This window comes from Microtus ochrogaster, chromosome 5, assembly GCF_000317375.1.
Source record: "Microtus ochrogaster isolate Prairie Vole_2 chromosome 5, MicOch1.0, whole genome shotgun sequence".
NCBI classification, from domain to species: Eukaryota; Metazoa; Chordata; class Mammalia; order Rodentia; family Cricetidae; genus Microtus; species Microtus ochrogaster.
The window spans coordinates 25394055-25413040 of record NC_022012.1 but is presented as its reverse complement, the minus strand read 5'-3'; the positions used below and the strand labels follow the sequence as shown (position 1 = coordinate 25413040).

Sequence of the window (18986 nt, the reverse complement as noted above, 5' to 3'; positions counted from 1 at the left end):
CTGTAAGATTTTTGTAGCTAATAAGTAGGTGAAATGATATCAAGAGAACAAGTTGAGGATGAATGTGACCAAAATACTTCATGTGTATGTTTGAAGCTCACAAAAAGGTACACAAACCCATAAAGATTTAGATTATAGTGCTGTTGTTAATGTTGTGTGTGTGTGTGTGTGAGTGTGAGAGAGAGGTGTGTAGTAATTTTGTGGAGGTAAAAACGACATCTTTGTGGAGTAAATCTCTTCCTTCACACAGATTTCGGGTATTAAACTCGGATCACCTAGCTGATGTAGCAAGCACTTTGCCTGCTGAGCCATCTCTCTGGCTCCCATAGCTCAGTCTCAGATGTGCTGTGGTGGTAGTAGTAGATTCGTCTTAACCTCACTTCTGGTTCAGCTGGAAAGTGGTTCAGAGCCACGAAACCAGCAGCTCCTGGTAGTTTTCTTTAAAAATGACAGGGTCTGTTCACATAAATATATGATGACTGAGTTCCCACTAAATAAAGTATGGAGCAATATTGCAACTTTTTTTTTTAAAAAAAATTCATTTTCAAATTTAATAACATAAAAAAATGAAATCTCTTAAACCTGTGTCATATCAGCCTGTGCTTTGGCAGGATAGATACCATGTGGGTCCTCCTGTGTTCTTCACTTGAGTGCCTCTGATTTAAGCCCAGTTGTGTGTAATTGTAGCAAGGGTGAACTAAATCTTCAGGAGCAAGCACAGTGATAATGGTGCTTGTTCTGCAGTAGGCATTGCGCTTAATGCTTCTATGAATTATCGTAATTTAATCCCCACAATGGGCCAGAGAGGAGGAGTAGGTATATTAGTGGCCTTGTTCTACAGATGAAGAAATGTAAATCCTGATAGTAATGGTCCCCATCACTTAAACTCCTTTTGTATGATAAGCAATATTTCAAGCACTTTGTTTTAAATTTTATTTTAAAATCATGATTTATTGTAGGTCTGTTATGTTTCTCTGGTAAACGTTTTACATAAGCTCATGCAATATCACACACATTTTAAAAATGATGTGTGTGTTTGTGAGGGTGGGAGCAGACTTGCAGAAGAGCATGGATGTACGCTCTTAAGGAGACCAGAGGCTCACCTTTGGGTGTTATTCCTCCGAATTAACCACCCCCACCCCTTTGAGACAGGATCTCTCTCTCACTAAAACCTGGGACTTTGATGGAAGCAGTTGACTTTGATGGGACCCCTCCTGTCTACTGCTGTTACAAGCCCCTGCTGTTGCATAATCTTCTTCATGCTGGCTGTTCAACTCATATTCTCAGGCTCACACAGCTCACCATCTTCCCAGTCACACACCACACCCCAGTCTCACTGTATCCCATAGTGGTCTTGAACTTGTAATAATCCTCTTTATTCTGCCCTGCCCCCTCCTGCCCTAAGTGCTAGGTCTAGAGGTATAAGTTACCATGCTTGGCTTAGCTTTTAGAAGTGGTTTTTTCCAGTTTTTTATCTTATGTGTATGGATATATGTCTGTGTACCATGTGTGTGCATGTTGTCTGTGGAGTCTGTGGAGGTCAGAAGGCATTGGGTCCCCTGAAAGTGGAGTCCAACCATGAGCCACCATGTGAGTGCTGGGGAATTGAACCTAGGTCCTCTGTAAAGAACAACCAGTGTTAATAACTGTTAAGTCATCTCTCCAGTCCTCCTGGCCTATCATTTTAATAGAAAAAGTAGACTTAGAGGGATAGGTAACCTTCACAGGTAGTACAAGTAGTTGGTGATGGAACTGGACTTACAATCACATACTTAGCTACCATCCGTGCTCAACTTTTGAGGCAGGGTGCACTAAGAATGCTGTTTATCCAAGACAGGTCCCTATTGGCTGCGTACACCTGGAAATAAGTTTCTTAGGCTTCCTGTGTTATGATAACAACTATGCAGGGACAGAAACCAATTTTAAGCATCAATATATTTTCTATAGCCTTTTTAATGAAAGACTCAGTTTCCATCTCCTGTAAAGTGAAAGTCAGGCTTCTATTTGATTATGGTGCTTGGATTTTTTTTTTTTTTGTGCTTGGATTTTTATCAATATAATCTAGTTGGACAAATTACCATGTCCCTATAAAAAGCTGTGGAGACAGTCTAAACCATTTTCAGTCTTGAAAACAATACTTCATTTCTGCTTTAATATTTAAAGCTCTAATAACAGTGAAGTTATTTATTTGTACAAACTATTATGTCTGTAAACAACACCTAATGGCTGATATGTATCATTGTAATAATAATAACTTTTAATATTTTAATTTTCCCCCTATACTTAGTTTTACCTCTTTCTAATTAGAATTAATCTGGGATATAATAAAGCCTAGAACTTTGAGATGTAGCCTGAAGAAATGGCTCTGTGTGTACTATGAAAACCTACGACCCCCCAGTTCCAACCCTGAATCCCATTTGGTAGAAGGTTGGCCTCTGCCCTTCACATGTATACCATGGCATGTGCGTGTGCACACACACAAAATATAAACATTTCTAATGTAATGCCATCATTAGAAGAAACCGTTTATTTTCACTTTATGTCTTGTTCGCCTGCTTGTATGTGTGTATTGGATCACCTGAGGTTACATAAGCTACCATAATGGGTGCTGGGAACTGAACCCAGATGCTGTGTAACAGCAGTAATGCTCACCACCATAGCCACCCGTCTCTCCAGCCTTATCAGATGTTATTTTTGAGAACAAGGCTTTTTTATTTTTTTTTCTCATATTGCTCAAGAGTTCTGCTGTTTTGTCAAATAGTTGAAATGTTTGAAGGTTGAACTTTTCCTTCTGTGCTGTTGGAGAAGATGTTGTGAAGGTTCTGAACTAGTGGTTCTCAGCCTGTGGATCTTGATCTCTTCGGGGGTTGCATATCTGATATTTATTTACATTATGATTTCAGAATAACAAATTACAGTTAAGTAGCAACAAAATAATTTTATGTTTAGGGGTAACATGAGAAACTTTATTAAAGGGTCACACACAGCCTTAGGAAAGTTGAGGACTATGGCACTAAGCCATAGTGTGTCAGTTACTCTTCTTGATGCTCCTGTAAAGTTCCTGACAAAGGCAACTTGAGGAAAGGAGGGCGTATGCTTTTGGCTAATGATTTGGGGGCAAAGAGCATCATGGTAGTAGGTACCATGTGGTACTAAGAAGAGCTCTAGCTGAGGCAGCAGGAGTTTGTGCCTCTGGATTGCATTGCCTTCTCAGTCAGGAAGCAGAGGTGAATGTGTGCTATGCCACTTCCTTTGTTTTCAGCCTGAGACCCTTGCCCATGAAGTATGTACCTGTGGTAATGACCTCACAGACATGCCTAGGGGTGGTATCTTCTAAGTGATTGTAAATGTCAAATCAACAGGTTTAACCACCATAATTCACACTTTCAACAGCAACCAAAGTGCTTAATATATGTAATATCTATGATATGCTATATTAGGACGTTTGCTTTTCAGCTATTGAGTGTGCTCTGAAAATCCTTACTGGTTGCCTAAAAGATAGATCTAAAGGATCTTTTCATTCCTTTGTTCCTTTACCCCCACCCCCAGTCCCCATTTTTGAGGTAGGATCTGGCTGTGACAGTCATCCCACCCCAATCATAGCAGTAGCTGGCCACTAGATACATGCCCCCAGACCCAGCTTGTGTTGTCTTTTTGACAGATTGGATTTTTGTAAATTGAAACTATGCTCTCCAAAGTGAAATCTGGGAAGTTTTATCGGGATTAAACACAAAAACACTTGTTATTTTTATGGTGCTGGGTTCCGTCCCATTTGTCATGCATGCTGAGCGGGCGCTATTTTGATGAGCTACACCAGCTCTCAAATGTTCATCTTTTGGCCTTAAGTAAAAGTTGACGGTACTGCAGAATTCTCCTATGCTTGGCTGTGGACTTAATGTCTTACATAACCCACAGAGCACGTACAGGAGCTTGTGTTGGCACAGCTTATGCAAATGATTGCTCTGGTTTCCCCCATCGATGTCCTTTTCCTGTTCCAGGATCCTGTTCAAGCTCCCACACTGCATTCATTCCTTGTTTGTGCCTGGTCTTTGCTGATTTGTAACTGTTCTCGGTTTTTTTCCTGACTGGTTCCCTTAAATGTCTTGTTGCTGACGACATTCACGCTGGCACCCTCTTAGTGTTCTCACTCTGATTGCCTTCCTTATTGTAGTTAATCGTAGCTTGAGAGAAAACTTTTCCTTTCTTATAATTTTTAAAAATTTCATACAGTATAATTTAGTAATATCCTTTCCCTCAGCTTCTTCCAGATCCCCCCAACCGACTTCATGTTCTTTCTCCCGAGACAAATATCTTGAGGTATGCCAAGACCAGATTGTATTTCTCTTTCTTTTGATAAGAAATCTTTAAAGACTTTGTGGGCATATATTTAAATTGTTAAATTTATATCCATAAATATATATACATATACATATATACAAATATATACATATATACAAATATATATATATATATATATATGTATATATATATACACATACACACACACATACACAGGGATATCTGTATATCCCTGGCCATCCTGTAACTCACTCTATAGACCAGGCTGGCCTGGAACTCAGAACCGCCTGCCTCTGACTCCTAAGTGCTGGAATTAAAGGCGAGTGGTTGTTAGAATTTGTGGGTCACAAAGGTTTTGTTTTTTTGTTTTTAATTTTTATTTATGTTCATTGGTATTTTGCCTGCATGCATGTCTATGTGAGGATGTCAGACGCCTGGAACTGGAGTTACAGACAATTGTAACTTGTAGGTGCTGGGAATTGAACCTGGGTTCTGGAAGAGCAGCCAGTAAGTACCCTTGACCACTGAGCTGTCTCTCCAGCCTCTGGGTCATGGAGTTTTATTCAACAGTAGAAGAGGAGTGAAAATGGTATAGGCTCTTCAAATTTTGATTAATTTTTCTTTTTAAAGATTTTAAGGTGTAAAGGAAAGGACGTTTGGATAAGTGTCTTATCACTAGCCTGTAAGCCTAGCTGGATGCAGCAGACACCTGCTTCACTCATGTCTATGATAGCCGAGCTGGGTGGAATGGGCTATAAACAGTGCCTTTCCATCTAAGGAATCCTCATTCCCACAGCTACAGGAGAAAACCCTGCCCTGGGAAGATGGTACATAGGCTCTTTATCAAACTTAGGGCCAGATTTGATTTGGGGGCAGTATAGTAGCTTTAGCGAGGAAAGATCTGCTCAAGCATGAGCTTTGATGTAGGAGAGCCGCATTGGTCCCTAGCAGCTTTGAGAAGGGGGACAGCTTATGAGCTCCACCCAGGGGTTGGGCTCTGAAGTGATATTACGGACAGACGGACTGTTGTTGCAGGCTCAGACTTGCATTTTGTACATTGACTGTAAATGCTTTAAACTGCTTCACATTATTAGGAGCACCTACTGCTAAGTTGAATTTCTTTCCTTGGATAGCTAGCTGAACTCTTTCTCAGCCAAATTAATGAAATGGCATTTCTTATTAAGAATGAAGTATTAAGTAAAGTGAGGCATTGGATAGGAAAGCAATTGATGTAGTTTGTTTTCAAAGCCCTGAAAGTGCTGCCGTGTGCATAGATCTCAGGGACTGGCTTAAGTGCCAACACGTGGGGGCATTAATTTTCTTTCATAGAGGCTTCTAAGTTCACAGGATATCAGAAGTGCTGACTTGGCAGTGAAGTCCCATTTGTAACATGTTAGATTAGGAAGCAGATTGATTTATATGTTGAAGTAATGGATCAAGGCACAGTCGGTGCTTAAGAAAATGGAGAGCACATTAAATAAGAGCATTTCCAAGTAAAGAAGCACAAACATCATAGAATGGTGACCCTGTCACACTCTAGGTGAGGTCGTGGTATGTTTGATTAGTTGATTCTTAGATGTGGCCCACAGAGGCCTTTTATATTTCAGAGGATACTGTCTTGAGAGTCTCTCATGACCACAAGGATTAATCTTTCTGAACTCAGAAGTGAATCACTGTATCCTATTAACTGTCTGGATTGATTCCAGTTATTCTTTCTTGGTGGTAACTGATGGGAGGATCTGGCTGTTTTGCTCTCCTTCCTGTTGCTTTAACCTCTGATACTTTAGACTCTTTAGGGAAGATAACACTGACCATCTCAGTGCAGAAATCAAATGCACTTACACTGATGTATTGACTTCCGTGGTTGACCCATTAACTGAGCATTTATACAGTTGAAACTTTTGTGGTCTTGTAGCCAACAGCTGTAATGAGTAACATGTGGAACGCAGTCCTGGCTGATGAATGCACTAGAATGGACCGTTTCAATGTTGTGGCTCAGTGAGCTCACACAACTAATCAACACCTTCTTATCTGTGATCATTCTGGGGACTTGAGGCTCAAATGCTGTCCCCTGTTCTCTCAGTCTTCCGAATTATTAGATAGGCACCCTAAACCCTATTTGTTTAGTAGCTGCCTTCAATGTTAATGGATTCATACCTGATCATATGTAGTTAAAACATTAAGAACTTTTAATCTTTAACTCTAGTTCATGTGTAGATTGAGGAAACAAATTGTTTCCAAATTTGTTTTTTCTCCTTTTAAAAAAAATTAATCTTATGTGTATGGGTGTTTTACTTGCATGTATGCCTGTATGTACATGTTTAGTACATGCAGAGTCCAGAAGAGAATGCTCATTCCTTTAGAACTGAATTTACAGTTGGTTGTGAACCACTATGTAGGTGCTAGAAGTTGAACCTGGGTCCTTTTAACTGTTGATTCATCTCTCCAGCCCTTTGGTGTTTCTTTCTTACTATGCTTAGTTTATACATTAAATTTTATTATGACATGGGAAAAGCATATATTGAGTTCAGCGAACTGTATTGTTTTAGGTATTGTCTGGGAGTCCTGGGACATAGCTCCACAGATAAAGGACTGACTACTGTAACGCTAAATGCACGGGTATTATTCAAGGACGCATTGCTTGAGAGAAGCCTTGCATGCTGGGCATATTGCAAATAACCTAGATACCCTCTTTTTTGTTCTCTATATTTAATCCATCACCATGTCTTGCTGTTTTCTGTGATCTTGAGTCTCTTAGTGCACACCACTGTAGCCCAAGCTAGCAATATCCTTCTGTTGGACCGTGCACTTCCAGTGGTCCGACCCCTTCCTCTGCTTGCTTACAGTACATTTTTACTCTGCAACCAGAAGAGGAATTGGGAGTGATCTCAGCACTTCTAGTGAGATCCTTCTGCTGCCGACATTGTAGACCTGGTGCTAGTGCACCACACTTCATCCACACCGCCGCACCAGCCTCACTTTCTTCTGGAAAGTTCCTTTATTAGCTCTCTGCTCAAACTGAGGTCATGTTCTTTTTAATGTTTTCTCAGTGCTGTGTTCTTTTCCTCTGTAGGATTGTGAATCCCGCCCCTTTTTTGTGTGTAAGTTTTGACTTGACACCAGATGGAGTACTGAGGAAGTAGGGGTCACGACTTTTTGCTCATGCTTGTATACTGAGCCTTTAGCACTTTGTTAATACATAATATGATGAAGATGTTTTTGCTGTATGAGTGAATAAGTAAATTATTGGAAGTTTTAACAGCTCTCTGTTTTCATGTGTTGTGTGTGAAGGAATAGGTAGCTTGTATTAGAACAGACAGCAGTCAGATTCAAGGTCTTCCAAGTGGGCAGTAGTAGGGTTAGAGTTCCCGTTAGCTTTTCACTTTATATATACACAAAGGTCAGTTTTAAATTCTGGCATACTTCCTGAAACAAGAATTAGTTTATGTCAAAGTACTATAGGCCTACCATCCCAGTCACTCAAGAAGCTGAGGCAGGAAGAGTTCAAGACAAGCCTGAGTAACCTTGTCTCAAAATAAAAAATGTATAGATGAAGTAGGGATTTAGTTCAGTGATAGAGTTCAGGCCTAACCTGTGTAATACCCTAGATTGAATCTCTAGTACCAGAGGGGGAGAAAGAGAAAAAGTAAATACCCGAAATTATAAGACAGTTTGGAAAAGAGATAACAAATAAACAAAAGTTGATAGTGAACCATACCTGTTCCTGCCAACTGCACCTTCAAGCAGACCAGTAGAGGCGCTGATAGAGACTGGCTGTCCTTCCTGATATTCAGATACTCTAATTTACAGTAGTTTGACCTGGAGACCAGGAGTCAGTTGGTACAAACCTGTTTATATTTAGGAATTAGTTTCCATAAATACAAAGTTGAATTTCCTTTTGTTTGTCTTAAAATGCTTGCTTTCAAACTTGAAGGTACTTCAGGTCTATGCAGTTTTTGGTAGTTACTTCATTCTGGTTTTTTTCTTCTCCCAGGTGTGGGTGGCGGTTGAGTGGATACAAGGACCTTGACACACACAGAGGTCTGAGGACAACTTGCAGGAATCCGTTCTCTCCTTCCACCACATGGATGCTAGGGATCAAACTCAGGTTGTCAGGCTTGGCAACAGTGCCTTTCCCTGCTAAGCCTTCTTGCCAGTTTGGTGATTCTGCGTTTCTAGATCACATGGGAATATTCCTACAGGAGTCATACTTTAGCACCTTCTAGCCACCCTTTGGTTCCTTTTCAGCTTTTAGATCTTGAAGTATAATAAGTAGAACGATACCAAGTAGTTTAGCTGTAAGATGTTGGTCTTGTATCAACTGTTAAATGCCTGTGCCTGTCTGCATATCTTTTGACTAAACCTGAGGTCTCTGCTTTCTCCTTTGATAGGCTCTTGCAGCCAATGCTGGGACAGGCTTTGCTGTTGCTGAGCCTCAAATTGCGATGTTTTGTGGGAAGCTGAACATGCATGTGAACATTCAGACTGGGAAATGGGAGCCTGACCCAACAGGCACCAGGAGCTGCCTGGGAGCAAAGGAAGAAGTTCTTCAGTACTGCCAGGAGGTGAGAATGTTGCCAGAAAGTTAACACTCCGCTTCTTTTCCTGGGTCAGGGTTGCATGTGTTCCCCCTGCCCAAGACCAAAGTACTAAGAATTTGAACTCCAGTCCCTTTTGTTTCTAAATTTAGATATTGCCGAGGTTTTTCCTTTTTTGTGTTCTGAGCTCAGTTCTTTGTAGAAAGTTGGTAGGAACCTACTTCTGTTTTAGGAAGATGAAAAGCAAAATATGTCAAGTGTAGAATTTGTGGTTTTGGCTTGTTCATAGAAAGCTGCCAGTGTTGTGAAGGATCCTCTAGATATGAGTCAATTTGACCCTTTGCTTTAGTAGCAAAAGAATATGAGTGTAACTTCTCACGTGTAGGACCGGGGTGAAGTATGGTTTTAACTCTGTTAGCAGGTACTTCATAGACTAGCCTCTGTCTTTCACTTAAGAGCTCAGCACTGTACACACATCCTGTGTGTGAACTTGATAACTGAGTCAGATTTGTTTTGGGTTGAAAACCTGCATTTGCCTTACTTATAGACTCCCTTTTAAATGCAGTCCATGGGAGGAGTCAGAAATATAAGCTATCAAAAGAAAAACCAGCTTTCGTCCTGTCTGTTCTCACCCGAACTAGAGGGAACAAATGCAACCTTACATGCAGAACGACAGTGACAAATGTGTGGCCCTGTGCATCTGTGGAAATGCCCAGGGATCAACCGCATCATTGGTGTCAAAGGACCACATGTCTTTCCAGATGAGTGTGGCTAAGATTGACAAGGTCACAGGCAGGTTTAATGACCACTTTAAAACATGCTGTGGCAAAATATGCAAGTCAGATGATTTTGTTCTCTGATTGGCTAAGACTGATGGTGTTTTATCAAAACAAATTTTTTTTGACTAGAGGAAATTGGGTAGTATCTGTTATAAATAAACAGTGAGAAACAAAAAGAAAACTAATAGTTTAGTATATTTTTATTTTTGTCAGTATAATATAGAATAGTGTAATAGCATTTAAGGTTGATGGAGCATATGGGTGGAGGCAGAAATACCCATTTTATGGTTTATTGTGTGGATTTGTTGTTGTTACTGTTCTTAAACAGATATATCCAGAGCTGCAGATCACAAATGTGATGGAAGCAAACCAGCCAGTCAGTATTGACAACTGGTGCAGAAGGGACAAAAAACAGTGCAAGAGTCACGTTGTTATTCCATTCAAGTGTCTTGGTAAGTGTTTCTGCTGCTCTTTAGAAGTGTCCTCTCCAGCCTATAAGCTTCGTTCTTGGCTCACAGTGAAGTATCTACATCTATTAAAATGGAGTTATTGGAGGGATTTCCTGTGGGTACCTGGTGCTTCCCTGTGTTGATGGTAGATTCTCTGGAGCTAACTGCCTCTTCCACTGTGACTCTTGACTCTGGAGGATGAGCCTTTTCCAGGACACCAAAGAGAAGCCTTGCTTGCAAAGCAGGGCAGCTTTACTCTTAATATTAACTATTTGAAATCAGTACTAAGAAAGATAGTTGAAACAGCACTAAAGAAGACAACCAAGGAAAAGGGTCCCCTGTTCCCTACAGTCTGTCTTGTTTAAATTGACTGTTAGTCAGATTGGTGATAGTTCTCAGGAGGAAGGAAAATGACTCATGGAATGTAGTCAGGTGCCAGGGCCAGATGCTGTGTGAAGTGCTGGGGCTTTACCCAAGTGCTGTCATGTTATTACTGGTGTTAACATTTAGGGCCAGTTTGAAGAAAGCTGCGAGTGACCGTGTGTTCTCAGAAACAGGGTTGTTACTTGGTGAATGTAGTCCTCTTAGCCCTTCCCTACCTTACCTAGTGAGTAACAACAGTCTGCGTGATTCAGGAGCAGAGTGGGTGGCAGATGCTAGTAAGGATGGCACACGGGTAGTTGGTCCAGAATAGTATGAACACAGGCAAGGGAGGTACTAACACTGACACTTGAGGAGTTCGGATTTGAGCCATCTGTTAAATTTATTTCTCTCAGCCATGTGGTGGTGGTACATACTTTTGAGGCCAGCCTGGTCTGCATAGTGAATTCCAGGGCAGCCATGGCAACATAGAGAAACCCTGTCGTGAAAGACAAACAAAATAAAACAAAAGCAAAAATTGATTTTTCTCTCTCATTTCATTAAAACTTTCCCTTAACTACAGACATCAGCAAAATGGATTATGGTGCTCTTATTAGGCTTATATAGATCAAGGAAGAGTGGCCAAGTAACAGGACGAACTAGACCCAGGAACTGCACCAAGTATGCAGCAACTCTTATGTTGATGTGCATCATTCCTTGGAAGGAAGGGAGGACATTGTGTTTGCCTAGCCATCTCCTTTAAATCTGAACATCTTGCAGTGTGGCACAGAGCTAAAAATCTTTGTATGATGTGGTTTAAGGACAGTCTTCCCTTCCATTTGACTCTGAGAAATCTGGCTGTAAAATTCTCATACTGTAACAGCACTCTATGTGTGTTTGTTTCCCGTTTCAGCATTCCCTCCTGTCCCCCCCCCCCCTTTGTGGGTGATTGCCCTGGTAGCCAGTTGTCTCTATCATTTATTGCTCATTTTGGAAGTTGCTTGATTGTACTTCCTGTTTACTCAAGTAATATTATTTCCCTTCTCAGGTCTACGATGGGGTTGAAGACTAGATAGTAGTAGTTACTTTTTTCTCATGACTTGGCCAAGCTATTTCTATCTACTACAAGACTTAGACTCCTTAGGGTAATTATTGAAACATTTAGCATATGTTTCTTGCTTGATACTGTTTATGCTGGTTATAATTCTAATTTTTATACTTTATTAGGAAGATCTGTACTGAAGGCTGATTGCACCCTGAATTACAACCAGATTTGCTTCTGACAAAGGCTTTTCTTCCCCACAGTGGGCGAGTTTGTTAGTGATGTTCTGCTGGTTCCAGAAAACTGCCAGTTTTTCCACCAAGAGCGGATGGAGGTGTGTGAGAAACACCAGCGCTGGCACACCGTGGTCAAGGAGGTAAGAACACTGCGGGAAAGAAGCTGCCAGTCCTCAGAAGACAGCATGGTTTTCAGCTATGTAGCTCTAGCTGACCTGGTACTTGATAGGCTCAGGCCTGCCCGGAACTCATCACAATCCTCTTATGTAGCCTCCCTCTCTTTGGAATTCAGAGGAGTATGTACTGCCACACCTAGGTATTTCTGTGTTAAATTAAAATACCTAGGAGGAGGCTGGAGAGAGAAGGCTAAGTGATTACAAGTGCTTCCTGCCCTCCCAGAGGACCTGTGTTCGGTTCCCAGCATCCATATCAAGTGACTCACAGCTCACCAGGTCTCTGAGATCTGATGTCCTCATCTGGCCTCTATAGGCATCTGCATATAGGTGACAAACACAAATAAAAATAATTTAAAAAATAATTGGGAGAATAGATGTTTTTAAACAGAGGTACAACATGAACAAGTCTGGTTCCTAGAGGTTTGTTTTTTCTTTTTTTTTTTTTTTGTCTTTTGTCAGTCTAATAAAAAGTTCATAATGCACACAGTAGACAAAGATCTACAATCTATAGAATGTTCAACATATATAAAGAATGTTTGCACATCAACAACAAGCAGTTAATAGCCCAATGAGAAAAGACTAGACTATAAATTTATTATTATTTATAAAATAAATCAACAGATGGTTGTAGTCTTGGTGGGGACTCCATCTACAGAATCTAGAGTCTCCATTCCAAGTTCAACCTCTTGTCTGTCGATCCCAGACACCAAGGCAGCCTAGTGCTGGTGAGCTTTGTGTTTGTTTAGTTGGCCCTGACAGCAGCAAGATTCACCTGGTAGATCTACACCAGGGCCTGTGTGGTTGCTATGGGGCCCAGTGTGCTCAGAGTGTGACATTGGCAAGGCCAGGGTACAATTCTAGCCAGAATCTAGCTGTTGAGAGGTATGGAGAGATCCTGCTTCGAAGGATTTTGGCTCAGGCACCTGAGCTGAGGAGTTGCGGCTCCATTGTTCCATAATTATATCTAAATGTTGCCAGATGTCTCTTAAGAGGACCACCCCACACAATGTTACAATAGAGCAGAGGTTTCGCAGTGACCCCGCCAGCGCCTTGGGAACCATGCTACTTGGAATCCGTTGATGTTTTGGTTCTGAACAGATGCAGCCTCATGCCTCCATCACTCCATCTGCAGCTCAATATCCACTTAGCCACATCACCTGGAGCTTAGCAAATGGATTGCCAAGCCCACTGGCTCCCAGGTTCCTAGTGTAAACTGTTAGTGAGCCAAGGAGATAAAGTGGTAACAGAGCTCTTGCATAGCACGTTTGAAGCCTTGGGTTTCATTTATTCCTAGCACTGTGAAAAAAGGAGCAGAAATACGTTAGTGGTATTTACTCCTTCATTTGGGCTGGGATATAGCTGAGTAAAAGGACAGTTGCTTACCATGTGTAAGCCACAGAGTGGGCTGTTAAAAGACAGTTGATAGTGTATGCTGTCACCAGGGCTCCCAAGAAGGCTTCCTGGCCCCTAAGGTCACTGTGGAACTAAGGTCACCTCTACACAGCCTAGGTGGTGTGTGCATGCACACAAACACAGCAAGGCAAGCTTGGGTGCCATTTCATTATTGTGGTAGGAAGGAATACCCTCTCTTACTCTGATCCTTCAGTTAGATTTGTCCTCCAATCATTTTGTCTTATGAAATATCCTGATGTGGTCTGTGGGTTTCTTGTAGGCATGTCTGACTGAAGGGATGACCTTACATAGCTATGGCATGCTGCTGCCCTGTGGGGTAGACCAGTTCCATGGCACTGAGTATGTGTGCTGCCCTCAGACAAAGATTGTTGACTCTGATTCTACCATGTCCAAAGAGGAAGAGGAAGAGGAAGATGAGGAGGAGGAAGAGGAGGAGGAAGAAGAAGAGGAAGACTATGATCTTGATAAAAGGTAAACTGTTGTTTAGAGTGTTGATCTCATTTTTCCTAGTTTTGTTTGATTGGGGGCTGTGGGGTCCCCTTTTTTATTTGAGGTCCGTTGGCCACAAGTCTGAAAGGACATAGGGGCAGAAATGGCGACCAAGAGCTTTGTATAGCCTGGAAACACAGTGGAATTAGCCTTCCAGGAGGTTCCAGGAGGCAGCTCAACTTTATTCCAGAGTGAAGGGAGATATGAAGGACGGGGACAGTGGCTGGGGCATCGCCTACCTTGCATTAAACAGCACATTCCTATTATAAGGCTCCAAGCACAAGTCTTAGTTATCATCTGTGGAAGCGTGGTCCTACCCTAAAGCTCCTAGCACAATGACTAATTACCATATGGGCACCAGGGGGGAAGTTGCAGGGAACTGTGTAGAGGTAAGTCAGATAGCCAGACCTAGAGACATTTTCCAAATAAGGTCAGATAGAGAGTAGGAAGCCCCTCTCCCCCAAACTTAGGGGAGAAGGGGTCCTCCATGTTGCGGAGCACAGAAAGAGCTGCCAGGCCATGGTAGACTGCAGCCTCTGCCTAACAGGGCCTCCCAGTGGGGGTGTCAAGGACAGCTGTACATTTGTGAGACAAGGATCTGTGTAGTCCTAGCTGGCGGCAAATTCCTTATAGAGACCAGGCTGGCCTATGTTTTTGCCCTTCTGTAAAAGTGGCTGTTGGTCTCTCGTTGGATAACGTAAGGTTGGTATATTAGCTGGATTTCTGTTGTTATGATAAAACACTAACCAAAAGCAACTTGGGGAGGGAAAGATCTGTTTCACCACCGCACAGCTTCTCAGTCCTTCAGGAAGGGAAATCAGGAACCTGGAGGCAGGAATTAAAGCAAAAACCGTGAAGGAGTACCGCTTACAGGCTTGCTCAGTTTGCTTTCTTATGCACCCCAGGTCCACTTGTCTAGGGTGACACCACCCACAGTGGATTAGGCCCTTCCAAACCAACCATTAATCAAGATAATGCCCTGCAGACTTGCCTCCAGGCAATTTGTCTGGAGGCATTTTATCAGTTGAGGTTTCTCTTCCCAGGTAAACTCTGGCTTATGTCAGGTTGACAAAACAACAACAAAAAATCCCAACAACCAGGATAGTGAGTGTCCCCTTGTGCTGAATTTCATCCAGCCGGCTTTTTATGTTAGCCATAACCTGAATATATGAAAACCTGTGGCCTTTGTCTTTGGACTACATTGTCATCATCATCATCATCATTGATGGGGTTTCTCTGTGTTGCCCTGAGTGTTCTGGAACTTGCTCTGTAGACCAAGCAGGCCTTGAACTCTGAGATCCAACTGCCTCTGCCTCCCAGTTGTTGACAGAAAAGGTGTATGCCACCAATACCACGCCACATTATTTTTTTTTAAGATTTATTTATTATTTTACGGTGTGTTTTGCCTACACAAATATATGTGCACCACTTGTGTGCCTGGTGGTGCTCTTGCAAGTGTGAAGAGGGTGCTGAATCCTCTGGGACTGGAATCAGATAGATGATTGTGAAGCTCCATGTAGGTGAACCTAGGTCCTCTGCAAGAGCAACAAGAATAGATGAACCATCTCCAGCCCCTGGGCCGCATTATCTTCCATAGGTTAATGTACTCTGTATTCACTAACTTCCCTTTTGCCAGTAAAGCTGGGCCAAGGGCTTTGATGTCACAGTTACATGTGAGATGAACTTATTTCCTGTCTCTGTGTGTTTCAGCATAGGGAAGGGAATTGTGCTTTGTGCATAGAAATTGCTACTAACCTTCCTTTTTGGCTTATGGCCTCTAGTGAATTTCCTACTGAAGCAGATTTGGAAGACTTCACAGAAGCAGCTGTGGACGAGGAGGATGAGGACGAGGAGGAAGGGGAAGTAGTGGAAGACCGTGATTACTACTATGACTCTTTTAAAGGAGATGACTACACTGAGGAGAACCCAACTGAGCCCAGCCGTGGTGGCACTGTTTCAGACAGGGAGATTGCTCACGATGTCAAAGGTAACTCAGCATAATGCCATGGCATGACATCCACATGGTTCTTTCCTTGGAGGTTGTGTTGCTTTTCTCACTCACCATGGGTAAGTCTCAGAAGGCAAAGCAGTGTCTGTACCCGCAGGAATGCAGCTTTCTCTAGTGTGGCGGTGGAGCTGTCAGCATGAGCAGCTGGGCAGGTCCAAGACGGGTTCGGAACGGAACCAGAAAGCAGAATTTGGCATGACAGAGCTCCAGTTAGAAAACAGGAAGCAGCCACCCTTAAGGACTCTGGATAGCCAGCTTAGAATGTGCTGTCATCCCAGGGGCAGCTCTCACTTCAGTGCAGCTTTCTAGAAGGGAGGGAGGGACTTGCTTGGTTTTTCTTTACCCATGTGTGTTCCTGTCTGTAGACTTCCTGGTCGGGCTTTTGTAGAGGGTAGGATAAAATTGAAAAGGGAAAGGCTATGATAGTTCTAGAGCCACTTACATATTATCACTGCTGATTAAGATCTGAAGAATTAGGACTCAACTGAGGGAAATACTTGACTTTGTCTAGAAGTATGCAGTTTACCGTGGAGATGAAGACTGTGTAAACGCTGATCCTTCCCTGTGCTGTAGTCCCTGCTGCAGGTATTACACCTGAAATGGCCTTTCTACTCACATTGACTCCTTCGATCCTACGAGCAGCCATCAGAACAAAGCAGGCACCTGTCACCACTGCACAGATCAGAAGTGTGAGGCTCACAAGCAGATCCTTTATGTCAGCCTATGGTATTAATCTAGACTCAGTACAAAAAAAAAAAAATAGAAAAGTAAAATTATCTTTCTCCCTAAATGTCTTCATCACGTGAAAGTGATTCCGTCTGCCTGTATTGGTGAGTGAGGTTGGTCAGGGCTTTTTAGGCCAGTTGTTCCCACCTTGCCCCGGCTGGCCTGTAGCACTGTGAAGCATGTGAAGCCCTGCCTCTGCCCTGCTGACACTCTGACCATTTTCACACAGCTGTCTGCTCCCAGGAGGCGATGACGGGGCCCTGCCGGGCTGTGATGCCTCGTTGGTACTTCGACCTCTCCAAGGGAAAGTGCGTACGCTTTATATATGGCGGCTGCGGCGGCAACAGGAACAATTTTGAGTCTGAGGATTATTGTATGGCTGTGTGTAAAACGATGAGTAAGTCCCGCCTTGTGCTGGCCCTGCGCAGCAGTGCCATCCTGTCCAGCCTTCTGTCTGTCCTGCTGTCCTTGTGACTGCATCTGTCATGTTTACGCTGACTCGGGTGTTGGCCGTCAGTCTTTTCCCCCATCTTTGTGCTTTCTAGACCAAGGCTTTGTCTTCCTGTTGGCAGTTGTGAGCTCAGTTTTTGGTGTCCCGTGCTCCCTGTGTGTCTACTGATGGTTGGCAGCGAGTGGTAGTGTGCCCGCCCTGGTGCAGTGGTTGCACAACCAGGATCTTGTTCTTTCTCGTGGGCCTTGGAGTTGATAGGCTGTGGGGGTGGGGTTGGTGTCTTCAGGAAGGCATCTGTGTCCTCCGGTCATCTGTTGTTGAGAGGTACCATAGAGCAATTCCATGATAGCACTGCTCAATCATGTGCCTTGGCCCATGCCTCTTGTTCTGTGTCTAACTAACCTGTTGCTGACCCCTGTGCTGCATGCTGCCTGTTAGGACAGCCACCATCAAAAGGAGTGACAGCAGGAATACTTGTGGGATTCCAGAGTAGTATTGAAATACCTCACTTTCTGCACTCTGGTGAGAGTTGTGCCCCACACCTCTTGACTTGACTTTGACAGTCTTGTGGCCACATGGGTTTTTGTAGGGCTCTAGGAAGTGAGTCCATTTCTAATTGTGTGTGGTTTTGGTGTCAGAGGAAGGGCAGTGCTTCAGCTGAGTTGGACTTACATTAAACATAGGGAGTGATTTTCTTATAGTTACTACTTTCTTTGTCAAGGTCCTGTCTTGTATCTTAATTTATATGCTAGGAAAATCCTCGGGCCAGGTAGTTTCCCTCGGTTCCTGCTCTGGAACTCATCCTCTGTCTGTCCCTGGTGTTTGCTGTATAGCTTCTGATAGTTTCTCATTTGAATATCTTCACAGACTTTCTTCTTTGTCTTCCAAAAAAATGTTTAAGATCTTAATCTATTGTGGTGTGCTTTATTGCTTCCATTCCAGCAACACTAGGGAAAGGCTGTTGTTATTTAGTAGTCCAGAAAAGGTTTAAAGAAAAATGGACCATGAGAACTTTAATTCATAAATTTATTTAGGAAAGATGTAGAGATAAGAATTTTTGTGATGTTTAACTGCTTTTAAAAATGATTCAGCTAAGGTTATAGAGAACATTATTTTGGGCTACTGCGTAAGGAATTGAGGCCCTTTGATGATCTCAGGATCATCAAAGTGTGGAGATACTCTCTATACCCAAATCTCACACAGTACTCTGAACAAGGTGAAATCTCCTGTGCATCAGGAGTTCTCTGCTGAAGAGAAGCAGTTGTGTGTGTGCTTCAGGGTCCTCAGCTGGAGAGCCTTGAAGACCTATGCACACCAGGTTGTCTGTGCTCACGCTGAGTGGGTAGGCTGAGCCTGACATGATCTGACCTGTACTTCATGTCTCTAGAAGGAAGTCTCCAGAATGCTGTGCTTTTCCTTTTTAGTTTCTAGGGGTGATTGGACCCACTGTTAGCATTCTCCCAGCCCAAAGACTGGAACTGTCTTCACAGCACGAAAGCCTTTATACTTCTGATGTGTGTTGCTGATGACTGTGTAGAGAGTGGCACAAATATTTGAAATTCTTCACTGAACTTTGAATAAATGCTAGAGGAATATGATTTGTTAAGAAACATGCTGTAATTTAATTCATTTGAAAGTTGGGTACTGAGATCCTTCTTCAAAATACGGAGAGATGGGCTGGAGAGATGGCTCAGGGGTTAAGAGCATTGTCTGCTATTCCAAAGGTCCTGAGTTCAATTCCCAGCAACCACATGGTGGCTCACAACCATCTGTAATGAGGTTGGGTGCCCTCTGCTGGCCTGAAGGGATATATTGTATGCTAAATAAATAAATATTAAAAAAAAAAGATTTGTTTAACAAAAAAAAAAAAACCCAAAATACGGAGAGATGAAGTATCAACAAGATTACAGTTACAAGGTTTACTAAATTAAAGGGGGGCATAGAAAGTGGCTTCTGATAGTTTGTGGAGTGGTCAGCTGATTTCTAGCTTTTTTTTTTTTAAACCAGTTTCTGGGTTAAA

The 18986-nt window shown here is 42.6% G+C and overlaps 1 protein-coding gene across 4 annotated transcripts in view; it reads left to right on the top strand.

Moving 5' to 3' along the window:
• Positions 1–18986, top strand: part of Aplp2 (amyloid beta precursor like protein 2) — a 64835-nt gene that overhangs the window by 26847 nt on the left and 19002 nt on the right. For 2 of the 4 annotated variants that reach the window (XM_005346990.3, XM_005346989.3), the window contains exons 2-7: positions 8691–8864; positions 9945–10068; positions 11731–11843; positions 13552–13763; positions 15563–15768; positions 16745–16912. In XM_005346990.3, coding sequence (XP_005347047.1) covers positions 8691–8864; positions 9945–10068; positions 11731–11843; positions 13552–13763; positions 15563–15768; positions 16745–16912 — 997 coding nt within the window. The remainder of the gene's footprint in view (positions 1–8690; positions 8865–9944; positions 10069–11730; positions 11844–13551; positions 13764–15562; positions 15769–16744; positions 16913–18986) is intronic. The other 2 variants (XM_005346992.3, XM_005346991.3) reach the window with 1 other exon arrangement.